The sequence below is a fragment of the Ascaphus truei genome, chromosome 1 (genome assembly GCF_040206685.1).
Source record: "Ascaphus truei isolate aAscTru1 chromosome 1, aAscTru1.hap1, whole genome shotgun sequence".
NCBI lineage: Eukaryota > Metazoa > Chordata > Amphibia > Anura > Ascaphidae > Ascaphus > Ascaphus truei.
In genome coordinates this window covers 336697117-336718198 of record NC_134483.1, presented here as the reverse complement: position 1 = coordinate 336718198, position 21082 = coordinate 336697117, and the positions used below count along the sequence as shown (strand labels likewise).

The following is a 21082-nucleotide window of genomic DNA, read 5'->3' as shown; positions in this document are numbered from 1 at the left end:
GGATTTCAACTAGCAAGTAAATGGTGTAAAGCAAATAGAAGTTTTTACCTAGCAACGGCACATCCAGTATACCTAATGAGAGAGAATGCGTGCACAGTACTGCTGATATTGTAAAACTTACCCAAGGAAAGAAAAAGAAAAAGTCTACAGAGAGTAGTCTGTGAGAGCTACGACCTCTACAAGCAAAATATGCCCACCTGTAGAACTACCACAATTGGGGGTTCTAGCAAATACAGTGGCAACAGCTGCAATAGCGCCTCCTGAGGTCAGGAAGAAAATTACACCTGATAGCCCCAAAATGGAGGACAAGATGCAGCGTTCCTGTAATGTACCCTACCCCACGGAAGAGTGGCCCTTCCAGTCCAATAAAGAGGAAGACATCTCTTACGGGGAATCCGAACCGAGTCACACCCACTAAATACCCCAAGAATGGTGGGGGTGCCTGAACTCGGCACGAACCGAAAATACCGCTCTCTATGATGACGAATATGATCGGCAGGAGAAAGAACGGGAGCAGCAGATCACCAAATATTTCTGTCAGCTAACGCAACTACAAGAAAAGACTGGCGTATACAATGAAGCCGCTGAAGTATCAAATAAAGGAGACCCCAGTATTCCTGATGGGACAGAGTCATCCAAAACAAAAAAGGGGAAAAAGAAAAGCGGTTCTTCACTTACCGTGGAAGGAACAGACACGTCCGCAGATCCTGTGGAGGTAAAGGGGGACCGAGTTGCCCTGCAGCCTAGAGAAAATGGAGAATTCGTCTCGCGGATAACTGAATAACCAGAGGGCCCAAGGCAGAAGTCGTGTACCCCAAAGAAGTGTCTGTCCGGTGCCAAGAGTGAGGAACCCTCAACCAACCATCCCAGGGAAGCGGAGCAGGAACCAGTGAGTGTCGATCCCTTGACCAGCCCTGAAGATGCCCTGAAAAATGCCAGGCATGACTGTGATATGCTCCGTGAACAATTGAAACAAAAGAAAGGTGATTACACAGAGCTACAGAAAAATAACGTGAAGCTACATAAAGATGTGCTCACAATTTACTCTTTGGCCAGGACAGAATTGGACGATCTCAAGACTTAGCTAAATGATGCAAACACTACAAAAGCGACCATGGTGGAAAAACAGAGCCAATTCGATAAAATGATGGCTAAGCTGAAGCGGAAGTATGAGGAGGCACTGAAGGAGATTACAGTCTTTCAGCAAGAGGTTCACGGTCTTCGCCTAGAACTGAATGCCTCACAACAAGAGGTCAACAGAGGTGGACGTATCCCAAAAGGAGGTTCATACACTCCGCACAGCACTGGATGCCTCACACCACGAGATCGGCACCTGCCGCACAAATCTGGAAGTCTCTAAAAAGGAACTTCACAGTCTCACTGAGGAGCTGGACATCTCTCAAAAAACTAACCTCAGTCTTAATATGAATCTCAAAATCTCTCTGAAGGAGCTTCAGACCCTCAACCTAGATATGGAAGTCTCCCGCCAGGAGACTGTCATTCTCAAAGCAGATGTGCGTAAATGGAAGGAGGGATACATGGAGGCCCTGAAAATTACAGAGACTGCAAAAAGAGAAAACTTAAAACTGAAAGAAGAAAATTCTGATTTGACAGACCTCGTCAAGGAAAAGAATGAAAAGCTGCACGAGCTTAAAGAAATAAATAAACTTTTGGAAAATGAGAAGTTTGAAGCAGAGCACCGACTGCAGAACCAACTGCAAGGTCTGAACGCACCTCCAGAAAGCCGAGGAGAAGCAGCAAACTCTGCAGGTAGACAATCTGCAGGCTGCTAAAGAAGTACAAGTGCTGCAGGAACGTCTGATTACCCAGTATGTTCCCGCAAAGCAGCATGAGAAACTGAAAGCTACTCTGAGCATCACCAAAGCATCGCTAGAGGCCAAGCTTAGAGCCCAGGTGACTCGGCACAAGAGGGAGCACAAGAAGGTCCAGAAACTGAGACAAGTAACTGTGGCCCGAGCAAAGAAATTCACAGTGCTTCACAATACAATGAAAATGTGGAAGCAAGCTCAGAGAAAGCAAAGTGTGCAGTTAATTCCCTGAGAAGAGACTTGCAAGACACACTCAAAAAACAGGGATCTCTCGTGGATGAGATTACAGTTCTACAAGGACAAGTATTGACCCTGACCAAGCGTCAGTATCCCACAGCCACAAAAACCCATAAAGACAAGGGTACAGTGAGAGCTGGGAATACCGCTCGTCTGAAAAACAAGGTTGCAAAATTTGAACCACCTAAACAAGCACTAGCAAAACCTTCAGCCACCCAACAGGCAACAAAAAAAGGTACACGTGCTGAATCAAAACCAGAAGAATCCTTAGCTGATGAAGCTGAAAAAATGGAACATTCTCTGGAAGTGGATGTGGAATTGCAACTCAATCCCAAAGAAGCTGAACTAGCAACTCCATTGAGTGGAAAAAGTGCAGAGAGACAGTTTCAAGAGCGGAAAACTCAAAGGGCTGTTTTTAAACGATCTGCAACTGTTGCCATACAGTCTGCCTACAATAAGAGGAGCACCCGACGCAAGGGAAATCTCATGACCGCACACGCAGTAAAAAGACTATACTTGGAAAAAGTCCTCCTCGAGCGACTGAGGAGTGCTGATCTCAAGCACCTTCGGGAGGAGACACGAATAAACTGGAGAAAGGGCTCCAATCCCAGCGGGACTGAGGGTTCTCTTCCTCCATCCACTCCCATTCAAGTCACAGAGATATCTCGAATGAGAGTGGAAGGATGGGCTTTGGCTGTGGCAAGCCCGAGCTCCCACAAACAGGGGAGGTATGTAACAGGGGATGTATCCTTGTTTAGGAAATGTGCCTCTAATCCAGCAGTGTGGTGGTTAACTGCTGGTAGTCAATTAACCAACACCACCTGGCTGATTAGGTTTGTTAGAAAAGCCTGCCTTTGAGACAGGAAGTGAGATTTTTCCTGAGTCTCACAAGTTGTAGGACTGACCATAGGAACAGACGTCTTGAGCCTGCCAGAGACTGCACGCTGCCAGCAAGACACAGGGGAAAGGACTTCTAAAACCTGGAGAACAAAGAAGCCTTCCCCTACAAGAAACAGATAAGACTTTACTTTCTAAGACTTTTTGTATATCTGCACATATCAAGATATATGTTTGGGACATGCTAATCTAAAGGGAGTTGTTGACTGCATAGGTTTAACTAGAAATACTCCCAAGTGGAACAGAAGCTTTGTTTGACCCCTTATTTGCATACGTTTGGATGATTTTCTTGTGTTATAGAAACAGGTGCAATAAAAGCCTTATTTGATTTCACCTTAAAACAGTCTCCATTGCATACCTCTGCACATGTCCTCTTACAGTGGGTAAAGGTATTACCTTCCTGTACACTCTTGCACTGGGCACAACATCAGCATCTGTATGTCCCAGATGTTGAGGTTTTAAAAGTGCCTGCTGTGGTGGTTTACCACCCAGATCAGTGCTTACTAGATTGCCTCTGAGATTCCTACCTCTTGTGTACGATAAAAGAGTTGGAAATTTGAATGTTTTCAACACTGTCATCATGAAACAAGAGGGACCAGTGTGAGGTGATTGTTACGATTGTGCTCGCCACAAACCGGGACCGGACCGCGGGGCTGAGGTGGGGTTATATAATCACCGACCTTAGTCCACGCAGACTGATCCGGAGTGCACAGTTCGTAGTCGTACGTAGCAGGGTCAGGATTTGAGAAGGCAGCATCGTCGTTATTCAAGCAGGAGTTCGACAACAGGTAGTCAGGAGTTCCCCGCTTCAGCTTAGGAGCATGAGCGCGGGAGTGGCCTCTGCTTGAGGAACGGCCTCGGCCCATGATGCCGGTCTGAGCAGGGGAAGACAGCAGGCTGGCCGAAGTACACCGCAGGGCAGCGTCGGGGAAACCAACGCATCAGCACAGAAGTCAGGAACGGGCCTCTGCATGGAACTAGCAGCAGGCCTCAGGAAACAACGCTTCAGCACAGAAGTCAGGAACTGGCCTCTGCATGGAACTAGCAGCAGGCTTCAGGAAACAACGCTTCAGCACAGAAGTCAGGAACGGGCCTCTGCATGGAACTAGCAGCAGACCTCAGGAACTTAGGAACTAGGGATAAGAATTAGAGAGGTTAGTACACCAGGATACAAGCCAGGGCGGCTTGTGGCAGAGACAGTAACATCCAGGGTAGGAATTATGCTCGGCTCTGATTCAGAGCCAAAGCCCAACCTATAAAGGGCGGAGATCCAATCACAGGGGAAGGGTGTGGGAGCATTCTTCCAATGATAGGGCACAGGGCAGAAGCTGCAATGAAAGGCAGCACATGTGCCCTTGATTGCCAGAGAAAGCTTGCAACTGCAGAGGTCTGCAAGGCTATAGTCAAAGCCAGGAGTGGATTCCTTACAGTGATAATGTTCCTTATCCTGCAACTCATGGTGTTAAACACCAATACAAATGGAACTGAGAATTATGTTTTTGGTTTGGCCACATCTCTACCTCCCTTACCCAGAAGAGACAATTTAGATCTCTCTTGGATATCACCTGTGAAGGAAATGGTTCTGGATCAAATCTACTGTAGGCCCTGTGGTACCAGTTACGGTCTACTAATGATCCTTCTTGCCTGAAGAAATTGACTAAATGGTAAGTACTCTATAGTAGAAAAAATGGAGAGTGAACTCCAATGTTCCAATGCTGCAATCATATAAAAAAAGCAAACAAATGCAATCACTGTCCAGGAGTAACTAGGAATGTCTTTAGGCAGGTGTGAGATAATAAGTATTAAGGAATAAAGTCAAGATGGCTATGAAGGTATGGGCACACCAGTCGGGGGTTAATTTGCAAATGTGAACCAAAGATACAAAGCAGTGAGACCGCAGCCACATCAACCATTGATCAATAATAGTCCCAATAATGCTAACCTGACCCGACCGGTAATCCTGCCACCTTTTCAGCCGTGTATTGCAATGAAGCAAAAAATCTCCTCCAACCTGTATAAGGCAGGGGAATCCCAGCTGCAGAGGAATCAAAGAACCTGGGTGCTCCTTCCGCTGATCTGCCGGTGGACACCGCAACTCATCTGCTGCCTGGCGTGTATGCCAAACCCTCAGCTCACCGATGTTGATGACGTAGGGGCTGCGTCTCCGAAAGCCACGGCCGCGCTATACTGGGGTCCCACGGGTGGTGCGATCAAGCCCATGGATGACACTGGGGCTCCATACCTCGAGGCAACCAGCCGCGCTGTGACTCAGGCAGATGACGTGTAGGCAGTGTCACAGAGCTCGCCGGCTGTGTTGCACTGGGGTCCCCGGGTAGAGCGCTCCAACCCTCCGATCACACTGGGTCTGCCTCCAGAAAGAAACGGCCGTGCCGGGACTTGGGGTACTGCATGCAGGGTGTTGCTGTAGCGCAGATCAGCTGGATACCGCCTCCGTTCAGTGTTGATAGTAAACACCTGTAGCCTCAGAGACTGCTGTGTGCTCCATACCAAATAGGTAATAAGAGATAGGAAAGGCGGATGGTCACTACTCCTAGTAACACTACAAGCTAGTAAAATAAAATTACTTTATTAAGAAAAAAAGGTAGGACATCATAGTAGAACCACTCTAACGCGTTTCATCCCTAGCGTGGGACTTTATCAAAGAGTATATGGTTCAGTACACAGACACAACTTATATACATGTGAGCCACATCTGATTGGTCAAAACCAAATTGGACACAGCAGATAGTAATAAACACATGAATGAAAACATATTAACACTGGCATGTCTGTGGTACAGCGAGAAACTTCATAACACTTGATGAACTATATAATCTACTAACCAAAAAAAGGGGGGGAAGGAAAGAAAAATAAAAATAAAAAATATATATAGAGATTAAAAACAACGAACATATTATAATGTCAAATACCCAAAAATTGGAAATTCTAAATAAGGAAAAAAGGAAAAGACTATCATGGAAGAGAAGAAGAATAAGAAAATAATCATGGGAGATAAAAATCAACTATGCATAATTGGTACCGTTAAGTATTAATGCAATGGTACAGGTAAGTACAGATAATACAGTAATACAAATAGGTATTATTCTTAATAAAATACATTTCATAACTTATTCAAGTTGTTCTGTTATTATTTCCTGGAATAGCAATAAGTAGCAGAAGGTTTTATACAAATGTCAGTAGTAAAATGATATAGACATAATACAATGTATTATAATATTCTTCATACCTCTATAAAAAATGTTTCAATTCCCAATCGGAGTTCATTCCGGAGGGATAGAGAGTATTAAGAATATAAATCCAATACATTTCTTTCTGATTTAATCTATTCTCCCTGTATTCCATTATTGATCACAACCACGGTCTTAAAGCGATACGATATTTTCTCGATTTATCCACATTATCAGTTTCACATTGCACTTTTTTACAAGAATCAATATTCTTTTTACTCACGCACAATTACTTTCTATTTGATTCACATTTTTATTTACAAAAATTAGGCACTGCAATGGGCACGAGTTTTGCACCTTCATATGCTAATTTGTTTATGGGTTTTTGGGAGGCACAATTTATTTATCACTCTAAAAATCTCTTTCGTCAAAATATCATCTTTTACAAGAGATATATTGACGATCTTATATTAATTTGGGATGGTGATGAGCACTCTTTATTTTCATTTATTCACTATTTAAATACTAATGATTATAATATCAAATTCACGTATGAGCACAATATTAATCACATTCATTATTTAGATCTAACCTTGTATATTGACAATGAGATGTTTATTCAAACCGACATTTATCGCAAAAAGAACTCCAGGAATATGCTTCTCAATGCACGGAGTTGTCATCCCCGCTCATTGATAAGGAATATTCCTGGTTCTCAATTTATGAGATTAAAAAGACTCTGTTCTACCAATTACATTTTCCTGTCAAGATCAAAAGAAATGTTTGACAGATTTATAGCCAGGGGCTATTCCACACAAGACGTAGAGTCAGCATTCAATAAAGCTGACTCTATGGATAGAGATACTTTGATTCAAAGAACCGGTTTAAAATCAACTAATTCTAACAATATATCTTCTAAAAATACACAAACTCCATTCTTTGTAACTACTTATAGTGCTCAATCTCAACTGATTTCAAAGATAATATCTAAACATTGGCATACTCTTCTCCTTGATGAGGATATTGGCCCTCTATTATCTAGTGGCCCTAGATTTACCTTCCGTAAGGCAAAAACCCTAGCTTCCCATCTTTCTCCTAGTCTATTTGACTCCAAATTAAAAACTGCTAATATTAGCACCATACCTAAAGGTTTCCATAAATGCGCAAATTGCTCAATGTGTCAATACGCATTACCTTCTAAATTTATAACCTATTCAAATGGGTCAAAGAAGTTTTATATTAAGACTTTTTTGAATTGCAATACATCCTTCGTTGTATATGTTCTTCTATGCGCATGCGGCCACAGATATGTGGGACGCACAATTAGATCTTTGAGGTTACGCATAGCTGAACATACCCGTCTGATCAAGAGGAAAGACTTAGTCCATCCTGTCTCCAGACATTTCACCCAATGCCCTAGGGGAGGTATTGGCAATTTCTCCTTCACAGCCATTGAACATATACCCCGTCACCCCAGGGGAGGCAACAGGGAGAATAGATTAAATCAGAAAGAAATGTATTGGATTTATATTCTTAATACTCTCTATCCCTCCGGAATGAACTCCGATTGGGAATTGAAACATTTTTTATAGAGGTATGAAGAATATTATAATACATTGTATTATGTCTATATCATTTTACTACTGACATTTGTATAAAACCTTCTGCTACTTATTGCTATTCCAGGAAATAATAACAGAACAACTTGAATAAGTTATGAAATGTATTTTATTAAGAATAATACCTATTTGTATTACTGTATTATCTGTACTTACCTGTACCATTGCATTAATACTTAACGGTACCAATTATGCATAGTTGATTTTTATCTCCCATGATTATTTTCTTATTCTTCTTCTCTTCCATGATAGTCTTTTCCTTTTTTCCTTATTTAGAATTTCCAATTTTTGGGTATTTGACATTATAATATGTTCGTTGTTTTTAATCTCTATATATATTTTTTATTTTTATTTTTCTTTCCTTCCCCCCCTTTTTTTGGTTAGTAGATTATATAGTTCATCAAGTGTTATGAAGTTTCTCGCTGTACCACAGACATGCCAGTGTTAATATGTTTTCATTCATGTGTTTATTACTATCTGCTGTGTCCAATTTGGTTTTGACCAATCAGATGTGGCTCACATGTATATAAGTTGTGTCTGTGTACTGAACCATATACTCTTTGATAAAGTCCCATGCTAGGGATGAAACGCGTTAGAGTGGTTCTACTATGATGTCCTACCTTTTTTTCTTAATAAAGTAATTTTATTTTACTAGCTTGTAGTGTTACTAGGAGTAGTGACCATCCGCCTTTCCTATCTCTTAGTACTCTATAGTATACAGGGGATCAACACTATTAAAGTCAAGCAGATTGTTTCTATCAGTCTTCTTGATATATATATATATATATATATATATATATATATATATATATATATAGCAAACTGTATCAAGCAATCGTTTATACTAATAGTACAGTAGTGTCTAGGAAACTAATAGAGGCTTCATGGTACCCTAGACTAAAACCAATAGTTGGTCGGGCACCATTCAGATTTCTAACAAAATTCTCCAAGGAATCTCTACCTCTTGTCTAGATGAAAAAAGACATCATCCATTTATCAATCCCATATACGCACAAACTCCTAAAACAAGGATCAGTATACATGAAGGAGCCCTAAAACTCATTCATATATATGTTGGCATATGTTGGAAGCCATGGCCATACCCTGTCTCTGTACAAAGAACTGGTCCTTGAAAAGAAAGTAATTCATAGTGAGGACAATAGTTAATGAGATACCAACCCTTTTTGTGATGGATGTATGTATGCTGTTCACGTCGAGGGATTTTAGGAGGCACTAGCCTTTAATCTTGGGATAGTCATCAATTTTACAGAGAAAGTCAGATGTTTCACATACAGTATATAGGACCATACTGAGATAACAAGAGGTCTCAGCAGTTTGTTAAGGAAGATAGACACTGGTTGACAAAATGAATCAGAACCAGAGACTATACTGTAGCACGACCAGGGGGATGTGTGAGATTTTTGTTAGAAATCACGGGAATCATGACTCCGCCCACCCCCTTCCCAGGCCTCTTTGCATACCCTTTCTTTTACAGCTGCAGTTTCGAGTATAGGATCTGAGTTTACTTTTTCGTAGTTCTCCTGTACATCAAGTTGTCTAAGTATTTCTCCCCTGTAATCATCAAGATTTATGACAACAATTGCACCCCCCTGCCCACTGGCTTGATAGTCAGTTATTTATCTTTCTTTAAGGAATCCAAGATACATGATTCTTTCCTCAAAAGATTGGGTCTTCTTGGGCATGTTGGGTTAGTTACAGTCTTGAGCCTCTCTATATCCCTCTTGACTAATGAAATATAGGTTTCCGCAGTATGATGCTCTGGATGGGGATAAAACCTGCTTTTGGGTCTCAGCTCTGCTGTTAGAACATGAAAAGGTGTATCAATCCCAACCTAACTGACCACTGTAGTTGGGGTCTGTGGGTTTCTAGAAAAGAAAGTCTTAAGGACGGATCATTCTGAGAGGTTTTATATCTCAAAAGGATCAACGCATTTCTGGAAGTAAGAACATCATAATTAAGTTGCTAAACTCCATCAAAGCACCCGTAGATTGCTATGATTGAATGGTCTCAATAGACTTGAAGGATGCCTATATTTAACGTCCCCATAGCCTTTATTCATCGAAGTATCTAAGGTGCGTAATAGGCTGAGTCCATTATCAATTTTCATATCTTCCATTTGGTGTTGCAACCTCTCTAGGAACCTTCAAAAGGGTTTTAAGTGATGTTAATTGCAGAATTAAGGAAGGGAGGCGATCCAGATATTCCATTATCTCAACAATATCTTCATAAAAATATATGAAAACAGATCTTCTTCTTTGTCATCTCACAAGAGTGCTGAAATGTTGAGCGTCGCAGATGGGTAATAAACAGAAGCAAAATCTTCTTCCCTCCCAAGACCTAAAGTTCTTAGGGGTTCAATTACAGATGTCAATAGGAATAGTGAGTGTCTGTTTCTTTATTTTGACTTGAGCACCCTTTGGTGCCCACTGCCATGGATATGCTCAGGAAAATAGAAAATTATTTCACAATCTTACTGTAATTTTCTTTTCCTGAGTAATGTTCCATGGCAGTGGGCACCAATCGGCCGACCCTAAAGTTAAAGGTACAGTATTAACATGTATGTTATATACTGTATTTCAGCTACGAACTACAAGACTACATTACCTTTGAGGAGGAGGTGTGTCCAGATTTAGGGCCTCGTACAGATGCTAGTTTTTAATCAGTCCTAGCCCAGCTGGAAGATGGGACGTAACCCTTTGGTGCCCACTACCATTGAACATTACTCAGGAAAAGAAAATGACGGTAAGATTATGAAACAATTTTCTATTTTTCAGCCTTGATAACTCCCAATAAGAAAAAAATCAGCATTCATTTGGCAGAATATAGCCCCCAATATTCCATTTTTTTGCACACAGGGACTTGGTAAATCATAACTCACATCCACATGTGAATCCTGAAGCGTGACTATACACAAGAGACATACCCACCATTCATTTATTGTCAGGTAACATTGCAAATAGCTGTCCAGTAACCAACTGAATCGTTTTGTTTCCAATTTATATCACATGCAGTAAATGTGATTCTGGTTAATGTATGAAAGCTGTGTGTGATCACACTTCTTATTACTTCCCTTCTTCCACAACCCTCCTCTCTTCTGCCCCCTTTATTCTACAGCCCTGTCTGCAATCAGCTAAGGCTAACCATTGGTTCCATTCCCAGGACATCCTCCTGTGCTCCTCCTCTCAGCCCTGTAGTCTGATTATATAAACACAGATGTTTCTTCTTCTCAGATCTGCACAATCACAAGACAGAGACAAGCTTCAAATCTCCTGATCTAATCACGTTATTCTGTGCAGCCTGTGATGTGGTGCAGGTTTCCTGGGCATCTCATGGCTTTGCTTTGCTTGATGATGGTCCTCTTGGGGTCCTGCGCTCTCTCTTCCTCCTTGGATGTGCCTGACCCTAAACCACCTCGCTATAATGTTAGTCTGGACTTGCCACCTAAGCAGCGCTGGGAGCCAGTGCTGAAGCATTACAACACCACTAACCTGCGAGAGGCTTTTCATTCTATCATTCAGTAAGTGTTGTAACTATGTAAATACAGCTGAAACAATATCCAACAGCATGACTTTATATTCTCTTTGAATCAGCAACCTTACATAGTTTAATATCAATATGTGTTAATGTAATATTTCAATGTCTTTATCTTTATCATGTCATGTCATGATCTTTATCTCGCTTACTGTACTGCAGAATATATTGGCACATTATAAATCAAATGGTCATAATAAGAGACATTCTTTTCCCATTACAGATGTTGCTTTTTATTTTATTTTTCAAGTAAGCAGCTTCAATAGAAATTATAACTCACATCAAGATTCATATAAATTGATCATCTGTAATTGAATAAACCGTTTGTGTGTGCATGTACATATAGTTCGTAATAGTTTAACACATTTTCTTAGTATCAATAAGAAAAATGAATCTCAGTTATTTAAGGTGGCTGTTACTAAACAAGTAATTAGGTCTTAATAATCTATGGTTTATTGAAACGGAAGTAGATTTTCTTATCATGAAGAATCCAAGAAGGCCGGTAATCTATTTGTTACCTAAAATACACAAGGGTTTACATAACCCGCCAGGAAGACCGATCATTTCTACCACAAACTCTATCAATCAGCCTCTAGCAATATATGTAGACATGTTTTTACAACTATTGGTAACATAAAGTAGATCATATATCAGAGATACATTTGACTTCCTTGATTAAATATGATCCATACCATTGGACGGAAAATATGTTTTATTATTAACACTGGATGTTACTAATCTCTATACAATAATCCGCCATAAGGATGGCCTGAATGTCATTAGACAAAAACTAGAGGAAGTACATCAAAATAATCCCACAGTTATACTATATTATGCTATTGTTTCATTTCATTCTTTATAAAAACTTCTTTAAATTCAAAACACATTTTTCTTACAAACAACAGGAACAGAGATGGGAAGTAATGTTGCCAATAACACACACATAAATCACACCGCTCACCAGAAATAAATTGAAAGAGTAGCTGGATTTTGATGGTGCCTAATTGCCAAGATTGACAGTGGGTGCTACCTGTGTGCTGAGTTGATGTATTATCAAGTGGGGGGATAACTGGAATAACCAATTGACCTCCAAAAGAAGCACACTAGTGGTGCACACCTAGGCTATTAAAACATAACATTTAATGGTTATAAAATAATATATGTCTACACTTGCTCAATAATTAATTGTAGTGTGTATGTTTAAAAATTAGCAGTAAAAATTACAGATGATGGACTGTGTCCTGGTGTCCACTATAAAGGATGCTGATTAGCTCTTAATTGATAGAACTGATTGAACAGTAAGTAACTGCTAAATCCAAAGCAATTTCACAGGTTCATAGGTAATGAAGACCCTTCTTTCACAGTGTTAGGATACATATATTGGCTACAACATACCCTGCATAAGTCTTCCCGTATCACATTGTGTTATATTTATGCTATACTATTTGCTACACTAATTTGATATGCTACAACTTGATGTCTTAGCTTTTTTTGCATGAGGGTCCTCAATAGAGGGGGATACTGCACATCTGACATAACCGAGGTATAACTAGGCAGCCATGGGAGAGCTGCGTTGTATTTCATATTATCTCTGCATATAGTTTATATCTGCAGACGTGCAATCTGCAGATTTCAATCAGCTTTAGAGGTACAATTATGCAGCGATGTTAGAAATGCGCAGTGCTCCTCGTGGCTTTTATATTTGTTTAGCCATAGCAGACGCTCCTTGACACTTCTTGAGCCATCTATTTGTTTATCACTGTAGTCACATTTACCTCTAATTCTGCTCTGTGAACTACCTCTGCAATATTGTATGTACGCATAATGTATGTCTCCAACATTGGAAGCGTTTTTGAACTTCAATTAGGTCAGTAGTACAATTATGCAGTGATGTTAGAGCTGTGCTGTGCTCCTCATGGCTTTTATATTTAGTTAGCCATAACAGACGCTAGTTGGGTAGACTTATGCAGGGCCTATGTAGCCAATATATATATCCTTACACAGTGAAAGAAGAGGTATTCATTACCTATGTACCTGTGCAATTGCTTCAGATTTAGCAGTTACTTACTGTCCTTGAACAGGATTGTGTTTGTTCTCTGTCTTCAGGCTGCCAGCACTCCTCAGCCTACTGTAGCTGTTGCAACAATATTGCAAACCATTGTGGGTTTATTGGCTTCAGCCAGTTACCTTGGCAACCTCCCTGCCTTTTTACAAGGATGGACTGCCTCCCCTTCCCAGTTGGTATTATCGCAGTTAATTTCCCATCAGGCCAGACCAGCATATCGCCTTTTAATACCAGCAGCCATCTTGAGCAGTCACCTCTCCTATCCTGGTAAATTTACTGATTTTGACCTATCCCTATATCTTGCATTTATCCCACTGCCCTCATACAGTAGCTCCCCTTCCCCTCCATTACTCATGTCCCAGTGTTCCCCCTTTTTATTTGTATGTTGTTGCCCCAAAAAAGCACTTCAGCAAGTAAGGTTCCCTTGCTTAATATATGGGATTGAGTTAACCTGCCTGTCCGTACTCATCTATCAGGGTGTGCTTGGGCCAGAACACTTACTGCTTGATCAGTTCTATCAATTAAGAGCTAATCAGCATCCTTTATAGTGGACACCAGGACACAGTCCATCATCTGACATTTTTACTGTTTATTTTTAAACATACACACTACAATTAATTATTGAGCAAGTGTAGACATATTATTTTATAACCATTAAATGTTAAGTTTTAATAGCCTGTGTGCACCACTGTGTTCTTCTTTTGGAGGTCAATTGGCCCCTTCATATGCCAACCTTTTAATGTTGGATTTTGAGGAGAATTTTTTTTTACACTTTGTATTACAAAAAGATGAACTTTTATTGTACTGTAGATACATTGATGTATTCTTTCTATGGGAAGGTACATCAGATGAATGGACTGATTTCTTTCATTATCTAGGTGGACAATATAACTGCACGTTTTACAAAAAATTGGAGTAATGATCAAATTTATTTTCTAGATGTACTACTGACGAAAGTAGATGGTGAATTACATAGTGATCTGCACCAGAAACCAACAGATACAGTAGGAACGGAAGAAGATATAACTCTGGCGCCTATGAATGTAATATATGACAAAGTATATAAATAGTATACAACCTGGACTGGCAGTAGTATCAGGATCCGAGGATGGAGATATCATACACATGAAAAATAAGAAAAAATACAAAACATAGCATAATACTGCATAACTCAACTATGATAACAATAAATAAAATACACATAACAAAACCATACATATAGCAAGCCGGAAGCTGAAACACACAACTGGTGACTTCACATATATTAAAAACATTTATTTAAAACAACACCTAAAATAATATAGGATCAATGATCTCCCTATGAAAAAGGTCCCACAAATGATTCCACTGAAATTAAATGCCCACTTACCAGATGGAAGTGGTAGTAGGCAGTGGACAAATCGGAGAGTGTCCCCTCTCATCTGTGGCACAAATATTCCAGGCTGGTCTGCTTAGCTGAAATGGTATCTTTATAGGCTGTATCCATGCAGAGGTAGGTTGCACAATGCAGACCTTCAGTGTTGGGCACTCGGAACTCGCTCCTTCAGTGTCGGGCACTCGGAACTCGCTCCTTTAGAATACCAGGAAAAGCACTCTGTATTAGATTTGTCGCAATCAAACTGCATGCAAGTTCCCACTTCTAGCACTTTTTCTGACCGGGTGGTGAGAGCCATATCTCAGGCTGCCCCTACATATTCTATCCATCTGTTAGAGTATTGGGTATTTTCTGTGCACATACTGTATATAGTACACATCCACACCTTTAGAATTAGCGCTTCCTTTCTGTTTTGTTAGATACAGTAGGAACGCAATTTTACATGAATCAAGTTTTCACCCAGAACGTCTTAAAAACATGTTGCCTTTTCCCCAAAAGGTTAGTGCTACACGTATTGTCGATAGACAACCACAACTAGAAAGAACATTAAAAGAAATTGAAACACGGTTTTCAGAGAGGGGACACAAAAAAGCTGTGATTGAACAAACATTCTCTATAATACCTAAAGTCCATTCAGATAACAAAGAAGTAGAAAGAATGACAATTGTCATAAAGTTCACCACCGCTAGTGGTTCCATAACAAAATGCATAAATAAACATTGGAAAGTTGTACAAGCAGTTGAAGCATTTTGCAAAATTTGTAAAGACCACCCACAATTCGCATATCACAGCGGTGAAAACTTCAAAGATATGCTGATCAGAGCAGATTGTAAGGACTATTGTTCAGCAACACATTTTCTGAGTACTCCTAAATTGGGATGTTTAAGTCTCATAGTTGCAGTGTCTGCAACAGCTTAAATACAGGTGATCAGTTTTATCACCCGAGAAGTGGCAAGATTGATAAGATCAGGAATTGAATAGTGTGTACCACAACTAATGTTATATATATGATTAAATGCCCATGTGGGCTGTGTTATATTGGTAAGACCAATCGGATGCTAAAGACGAGGTTCATAGAACACGAGTAAAATGAGGCATTCAGCAGGAGAATGCACTGTAATAATTTTAATCATTCCGTGTCATCACTCAAAATAATGGGTATAGAGTATGTAGCTGGGTACCCCCTGGGTACTATTCTACCCAATGAGCTGGCAGTAAACCCTTGTATTTACAGGATTGCCAGTAGTTGTTATGGGATTTTCCCCTTCACCTTTGGTACTGCACTTGAGTGACAGCAGGGGGTGGTACATCCTGTTTTAGCTGGGACAACGGGGTGCCCGCCTTCTGGCTGTACTTAAGGGCAGGACCGCTCTTAAGGGGTTGTTCCTTCCCTCTGAAGAAGGCAGGTCATACGTCGGGGAGCCTGTGATTGGTGCCTACCCATATGCTCTTCCCTACAGGGAGGAGTGAGTGTGGACCTATGCCTCTGCCTCCACTAAGGAGGTGGGGAAGAGCTAGGATGGCTGCGTGAGCCCTTGGCCTATAGTGGCGGTCCAGGGACCATTTTCAGTGATAGCTGATCTGAGAGACTGCAGACTGTAGTAATAAACCGTTCCTGTTTTGCAATATACCTCTGGCCTGGTGTGTGATCTAACTGGGGGGAGAGGTAATCAGTTCTACCGTGGGAGATCATCTCCATAGCCCTGGAGCCTACGGCAGATGGAGGTGCTGCACTGCTAAGTATTATATGGGGTATGAACCCCAGAAGCCTGTTCCTGTATCCCCAAGTCATAGCGGACGACTCGGCCCTCCTGTTGCCAGCAGGAATATGCACCACACACCCTGGCGCCTATCTGCGATTGGGAGTGTGGTGGATGACTGCAGAGGGCAATGGAGGGTGATGTCCAGCTGACGAGTTGTGGGAGGCTCAATTTTTTTAAACATTTTGGCTGATTTTTGCCATTTCACTGTAGTATATGTGTGTGTAGAGGGGGGTGCAATGTTTGTGTGTGTGTGCATAGAGGGAGACTGCAGTTTGTGTTCAGCGCAGTGTGTTTTATATATTTTGCCCAGTGCTCCTGGCTTTGTGTTTTCTGGCCGTAACACTATAAGTCCTGGTAAGGAGCAGGCAGTGTTAGGATTAAATTCCTCTCACATGGGCCAGCCTGGAAACCGTTGGAGCATGTGCCAGAGGGGAGTGGACTCACTGGAGTGGTGTTGCCCAGTTACCGGGGCTTGGGAGTGGGACCCTCCCTTGGTATAAAACATGGCACCCTTCCAAATTGAGTCTGTTCTATGTGTGCTTCCAGGTAGCCTGCTCCTTAGGGAGTATCAGAAACATAGTGACACACCGCTCACCAAATAATACAGCTTAAAAAAGACGGCGCATAAGGAGATAATCATAAGTAAACACTTAAAAAAGTGACCACCAGGGGTCACTAAAGCCCTCAAACGTCTGTAGTCCAGGAAAATATTTATACATATACTACACTATCCCAAAAGCCTGTCCTGTTGTTTACTCCCTATACTAAAGTGGAGACTCAGACCTCCTGGAAGCCTACAGGTGAGCCCTACAGGATCATAACAGTACCAATACCAACAGATCTCCCTGGGGGGGGGGGGGGCAGGGTAGGGGTGTTACATATAGAGGGGAGTTCAGTGTGTGTGTATATATAGAGAGGGGGGTACAGTGTGTGTGTGTATATATAGAGGGGGGTACAGTGTGTGTATAGACGGGGGGCTACAATGTGTATGTGGGTGGGTATAGAAGGGTGCTGCAGTGCGTGTGTGTGGGTTTATAGAAGGGGCTGCAGTGTGTGTGTATAGAAGGAGGCTGCAGTGTGTGCGTGTGTGTATAGACTGGGCTGCAGTGTGTGTGTATAGAAGGAGGCTGCAGTGGGTGTGTGTGTTTATAGAAGGGGCTGCAGTGTGTGTGTGTGTGTGTGTGTGTGTGTATAGACTGGGCTGCAGTGTGTGTGTATAGAATGAGGCTGCAGTGTGTGTGTGTGTGTGTGTGTTTGTGTATAGACGGGGACAGCAATGCTTGTGTGTGTTTGTGTATAGAGAGGGGCGCTGAAATGTTTGTGTGTGTATAGAGGGGGGCTGAAATGTTTGTGCGTATATAGAGGGTGGGGCTGCACTGTCTGTGTGTGTGTGTGTGTGTATAGAGTGGGCCTAGAATCATGAAGATCCAGTGAGCATCCAGCTGCCAGAGCCTGGTGTGGGCGCCACAAAGGCAACCTCAAAATTTTTAAAAAAAGATATATTAGGGGAGAGCTTCCTATGCGCCTACCCTCACCTTGAATAGGACAGACGATACTGACTAAAAGGGGGGGAGGGGATGTCTCTTGTTATATCCTGGTCCATACTTAACGGTCCAACGGCAAGTAGAAGGGGAGGAGGTCAGATGTTGTCATTGAGACCGCACAAGTAAATAAACACCTATGAAGAAAAAAAATATGAGTAGCGCTAAGTTTTACCGGCACAGTTTAAGCATCATGTATGTATATTATTTTACATGTGGCTTAGCCTTTGGACTCCTGGTGCTGGTCAATCCAATTGGCATCCTGCACATTTGACTCTTTAACGTCAGATGCTGGCAAAAAGAATCACTGCACAACAGGATATCTTGCCACAAAAGCTATGTCCGCTGTCTTTATTCACATAACTTGATGCAGAGAAACGTTCGCTGTCATGTACAGGCAAAGTATTAGTCAAGTTTTGGATCCATGTAATTTGCTAGAGATTCCATCATAATACATAGATTAGGCATTTTTTTATTAGTTACGAACCGTGTACAGCTACTGGTGAAAATGTTTGAGTAACACATAATTAAACAGGAACTGAAATAACTATAATTCAAGCAGGGAATGTATGACTTTTCACCTAATTGTTACTGTTTATTGTTATATTTATTACTCCTCTAATTACTGTTACATTCATTATTCCCTGTCACATACAGTATGGCAAACTTGTGAGCATGTGTCTTGTATATGTGTATATGTTGCTATACAGTATGTCCTCCCACCTCAAGAAGTGTGATACGTAACACGAAACATGCGTCGGGGCGTGGTGACGTCACGTCTGTGACATCCACGAGTAGGACAGCGTTTGGATAAGTGTAGCGTTCCAGCCCCGGCATGACATACGGTTATATATCGATCTGCTTTTCAGTCAGGCAATGATTTATGTTCTGACTGTTCAACAGTGTGTCTGCTTTTGGCATTGAGAGACTATATGATTTAATGTGTGCATGGTTTACTAGCATATTGTTGCAGGCTGTGTTAGGACCAGTAGGTCAGGCAAAAATCTACACTTGTGTTAAGCCATCCATTTTGTCTGTAATAACCAGTTAAGATTCTGTAGTCACCCTTTTGCTGAAAAATAATTTCTAATGTATTCAGCTTCTGCCAAATTACATTTCTAACAAAGTTGCTAGAAGAAATTCAAGGGTTTTGATAAATGACAATGAATGGGCTATGTATTCAGACAGTGCCTGTATTGGGAGAATTACGTCCCAAAATCATGCCACTAATATGTCCTGCCCCTAAATCACGCCTCTAACCCAAGCCACTCCCAAGCCACACCCAGGTTACACCTACGTTACGCCTCTAACCAAACCTTTTCTTTTTTCTGTATAAAAGTATGCTTAATAAATTGAGACAAAGGAATTTGAAACCTGGCTTGTGTTACGTTTCATTTCCTTCGTTTTCCGGGCCTGTACGTTCATCAAATCGGAGATAACAGTGCTGGTGCGTGATAAAGCTTCCCTGGGGAGTCTGCTGCAGGGTGCAGATGTGTGTATCCTGTCACAAGGCCTCCAGCCCTTTTGGCAGTGGAAAGGTTCCTTTCAGGCTGGTTATGCATTTAAGACAGTCATGTAATATATCTGTCATGCACTTGCTATATTAATTGTGTTACGGTTAACCCTAGCCATATGTGACTTAACGTGTGCATTGAGTATTGGCACACCGCTGCAGCCAGTTTAAGCAAATAATATAGTCACACTATATACCTGTCATGTACTTGCTATGTAAATTGTGTTACTTTTAACCCTAGCCATCGGGGCTCTACACTGGACGACTGCGGTCATTTAGTTGTCACGCATCAGGGATATACTCTTGTTGGCATACCTACCTTCATTTGGTTTGATACATTTTTTGTTTTGCCACTTACAGTATACAATATATTTTGTGCTCCCGACCACTAAGTATTCTCCAATACCTCTTCCCCACCTGGGGATTTATTTTATTCCTATTTTATATTCACTGATTACATATATTCACTTTGTGTTTCGCCGATTATTATTATTAAAAATGTATTATTTTTGCTTTTAACAGTTTAGATGTCTGGCTACCACTGTATACCTTGTGTTTGTGGTTGAGTGGTACATTTCAGCTCTCTCTGTGGATATATTAGCCTTAATTATATGTTTATGTTATAGCATGAGTGCTCGTTAAAGGGGCTATCGTGACTTCAGTCACTTTCTTCTGTGCTTCCATTGTCTTGTCTATGTGACAAGGGTTAATACACACAGCTATTAATTGGATCCATTTTCACTGCCGCAGGGTCTCTCTAATGAGTAATATGTCCTCTCTATCCACCACAATATATTTCTTATATTGCTTCCACCGCCAAAGAGATATCAAAATGCACTTGCAGAGTCTTTGGTCCCTTTGTTTACTAAGAAAATATTTTTCTAATATCTTACCTTTCTAGTGGCAGCACATAGATATGATTGCAATCAAGTAATGGGTAAATAAGAACTAATTTGAAGTAGCTTGCCCAGGAGAAAGGGGGGTTGGCTAGAGTAGCTGTGTGAATTAACCCTGGTTGCATACATAAGTCATGTTCTCACCAGTGTGCTGATCGGGACTGTTGGTATATAGATATGGATTGAGAGGAGATATTGTTCATTTGAGGGACCTTTGCGGAAGGTAAAAAGTGGGTCAGCTAATGAGCTGTGTATTAACCCTTGTCCCATATGCAGGTCATGTGTTCACAGGTGTTCACAGGAGTACTGTACGGGACAGCCAGTAATGACAAATTTGCTGGTGCCCATGCCCAATAGCAGCTTTATTGTATTAGTAAAGTCATCTAAGTATTTGTACCTTGTGTTTTTCAGCGATTTAGTACCAAAATGGGTCCTTGACAAAATCCGTCCACTGGCAGTGAGGGATTTAGAATCTGTTGTACGTGAGCCCTATGCTGGAGAGATCAGAGGATTATCCAGAGGACTGGGTATGTGCGCTGCGGACGTTCTCATCTTAAACCTTGCTTATGAAGCAACTGCGTAAGTACAAAAAAAATTATGTGTTTTT

The 21082-nt window shown here is 41.2% G+C and overlaps 1 protein-coding gene across 1 annotated transcript in view; it reads left to right on the top strand.

The window, feature by feature from the left end:
- Nucleotides 1–11036: 11036 nt before the first annotated feature.
- The window catches only part of LOC142499009 (N-acylethanolamine-hydrolyzing acid amidase-like), a 72225-nt gene continuing 62179 nt past the window's right edge, over nt 11037–21082 (top strand). Inside the window, exons 1-2 of the mRNA XM_075607755.1 lie at nt 11037–11308; nt 20887–21054. Of these exons, the coding sequence (XP_075463870.1) occupies nt 11094–11308; nt 20887–21054 (383 nt within the window). The 5' untranslated portion in view covers nt 11037–11093. The remainder of the gene's footprint in view (nt 11309–20886; nt 21055–21082) is intronic.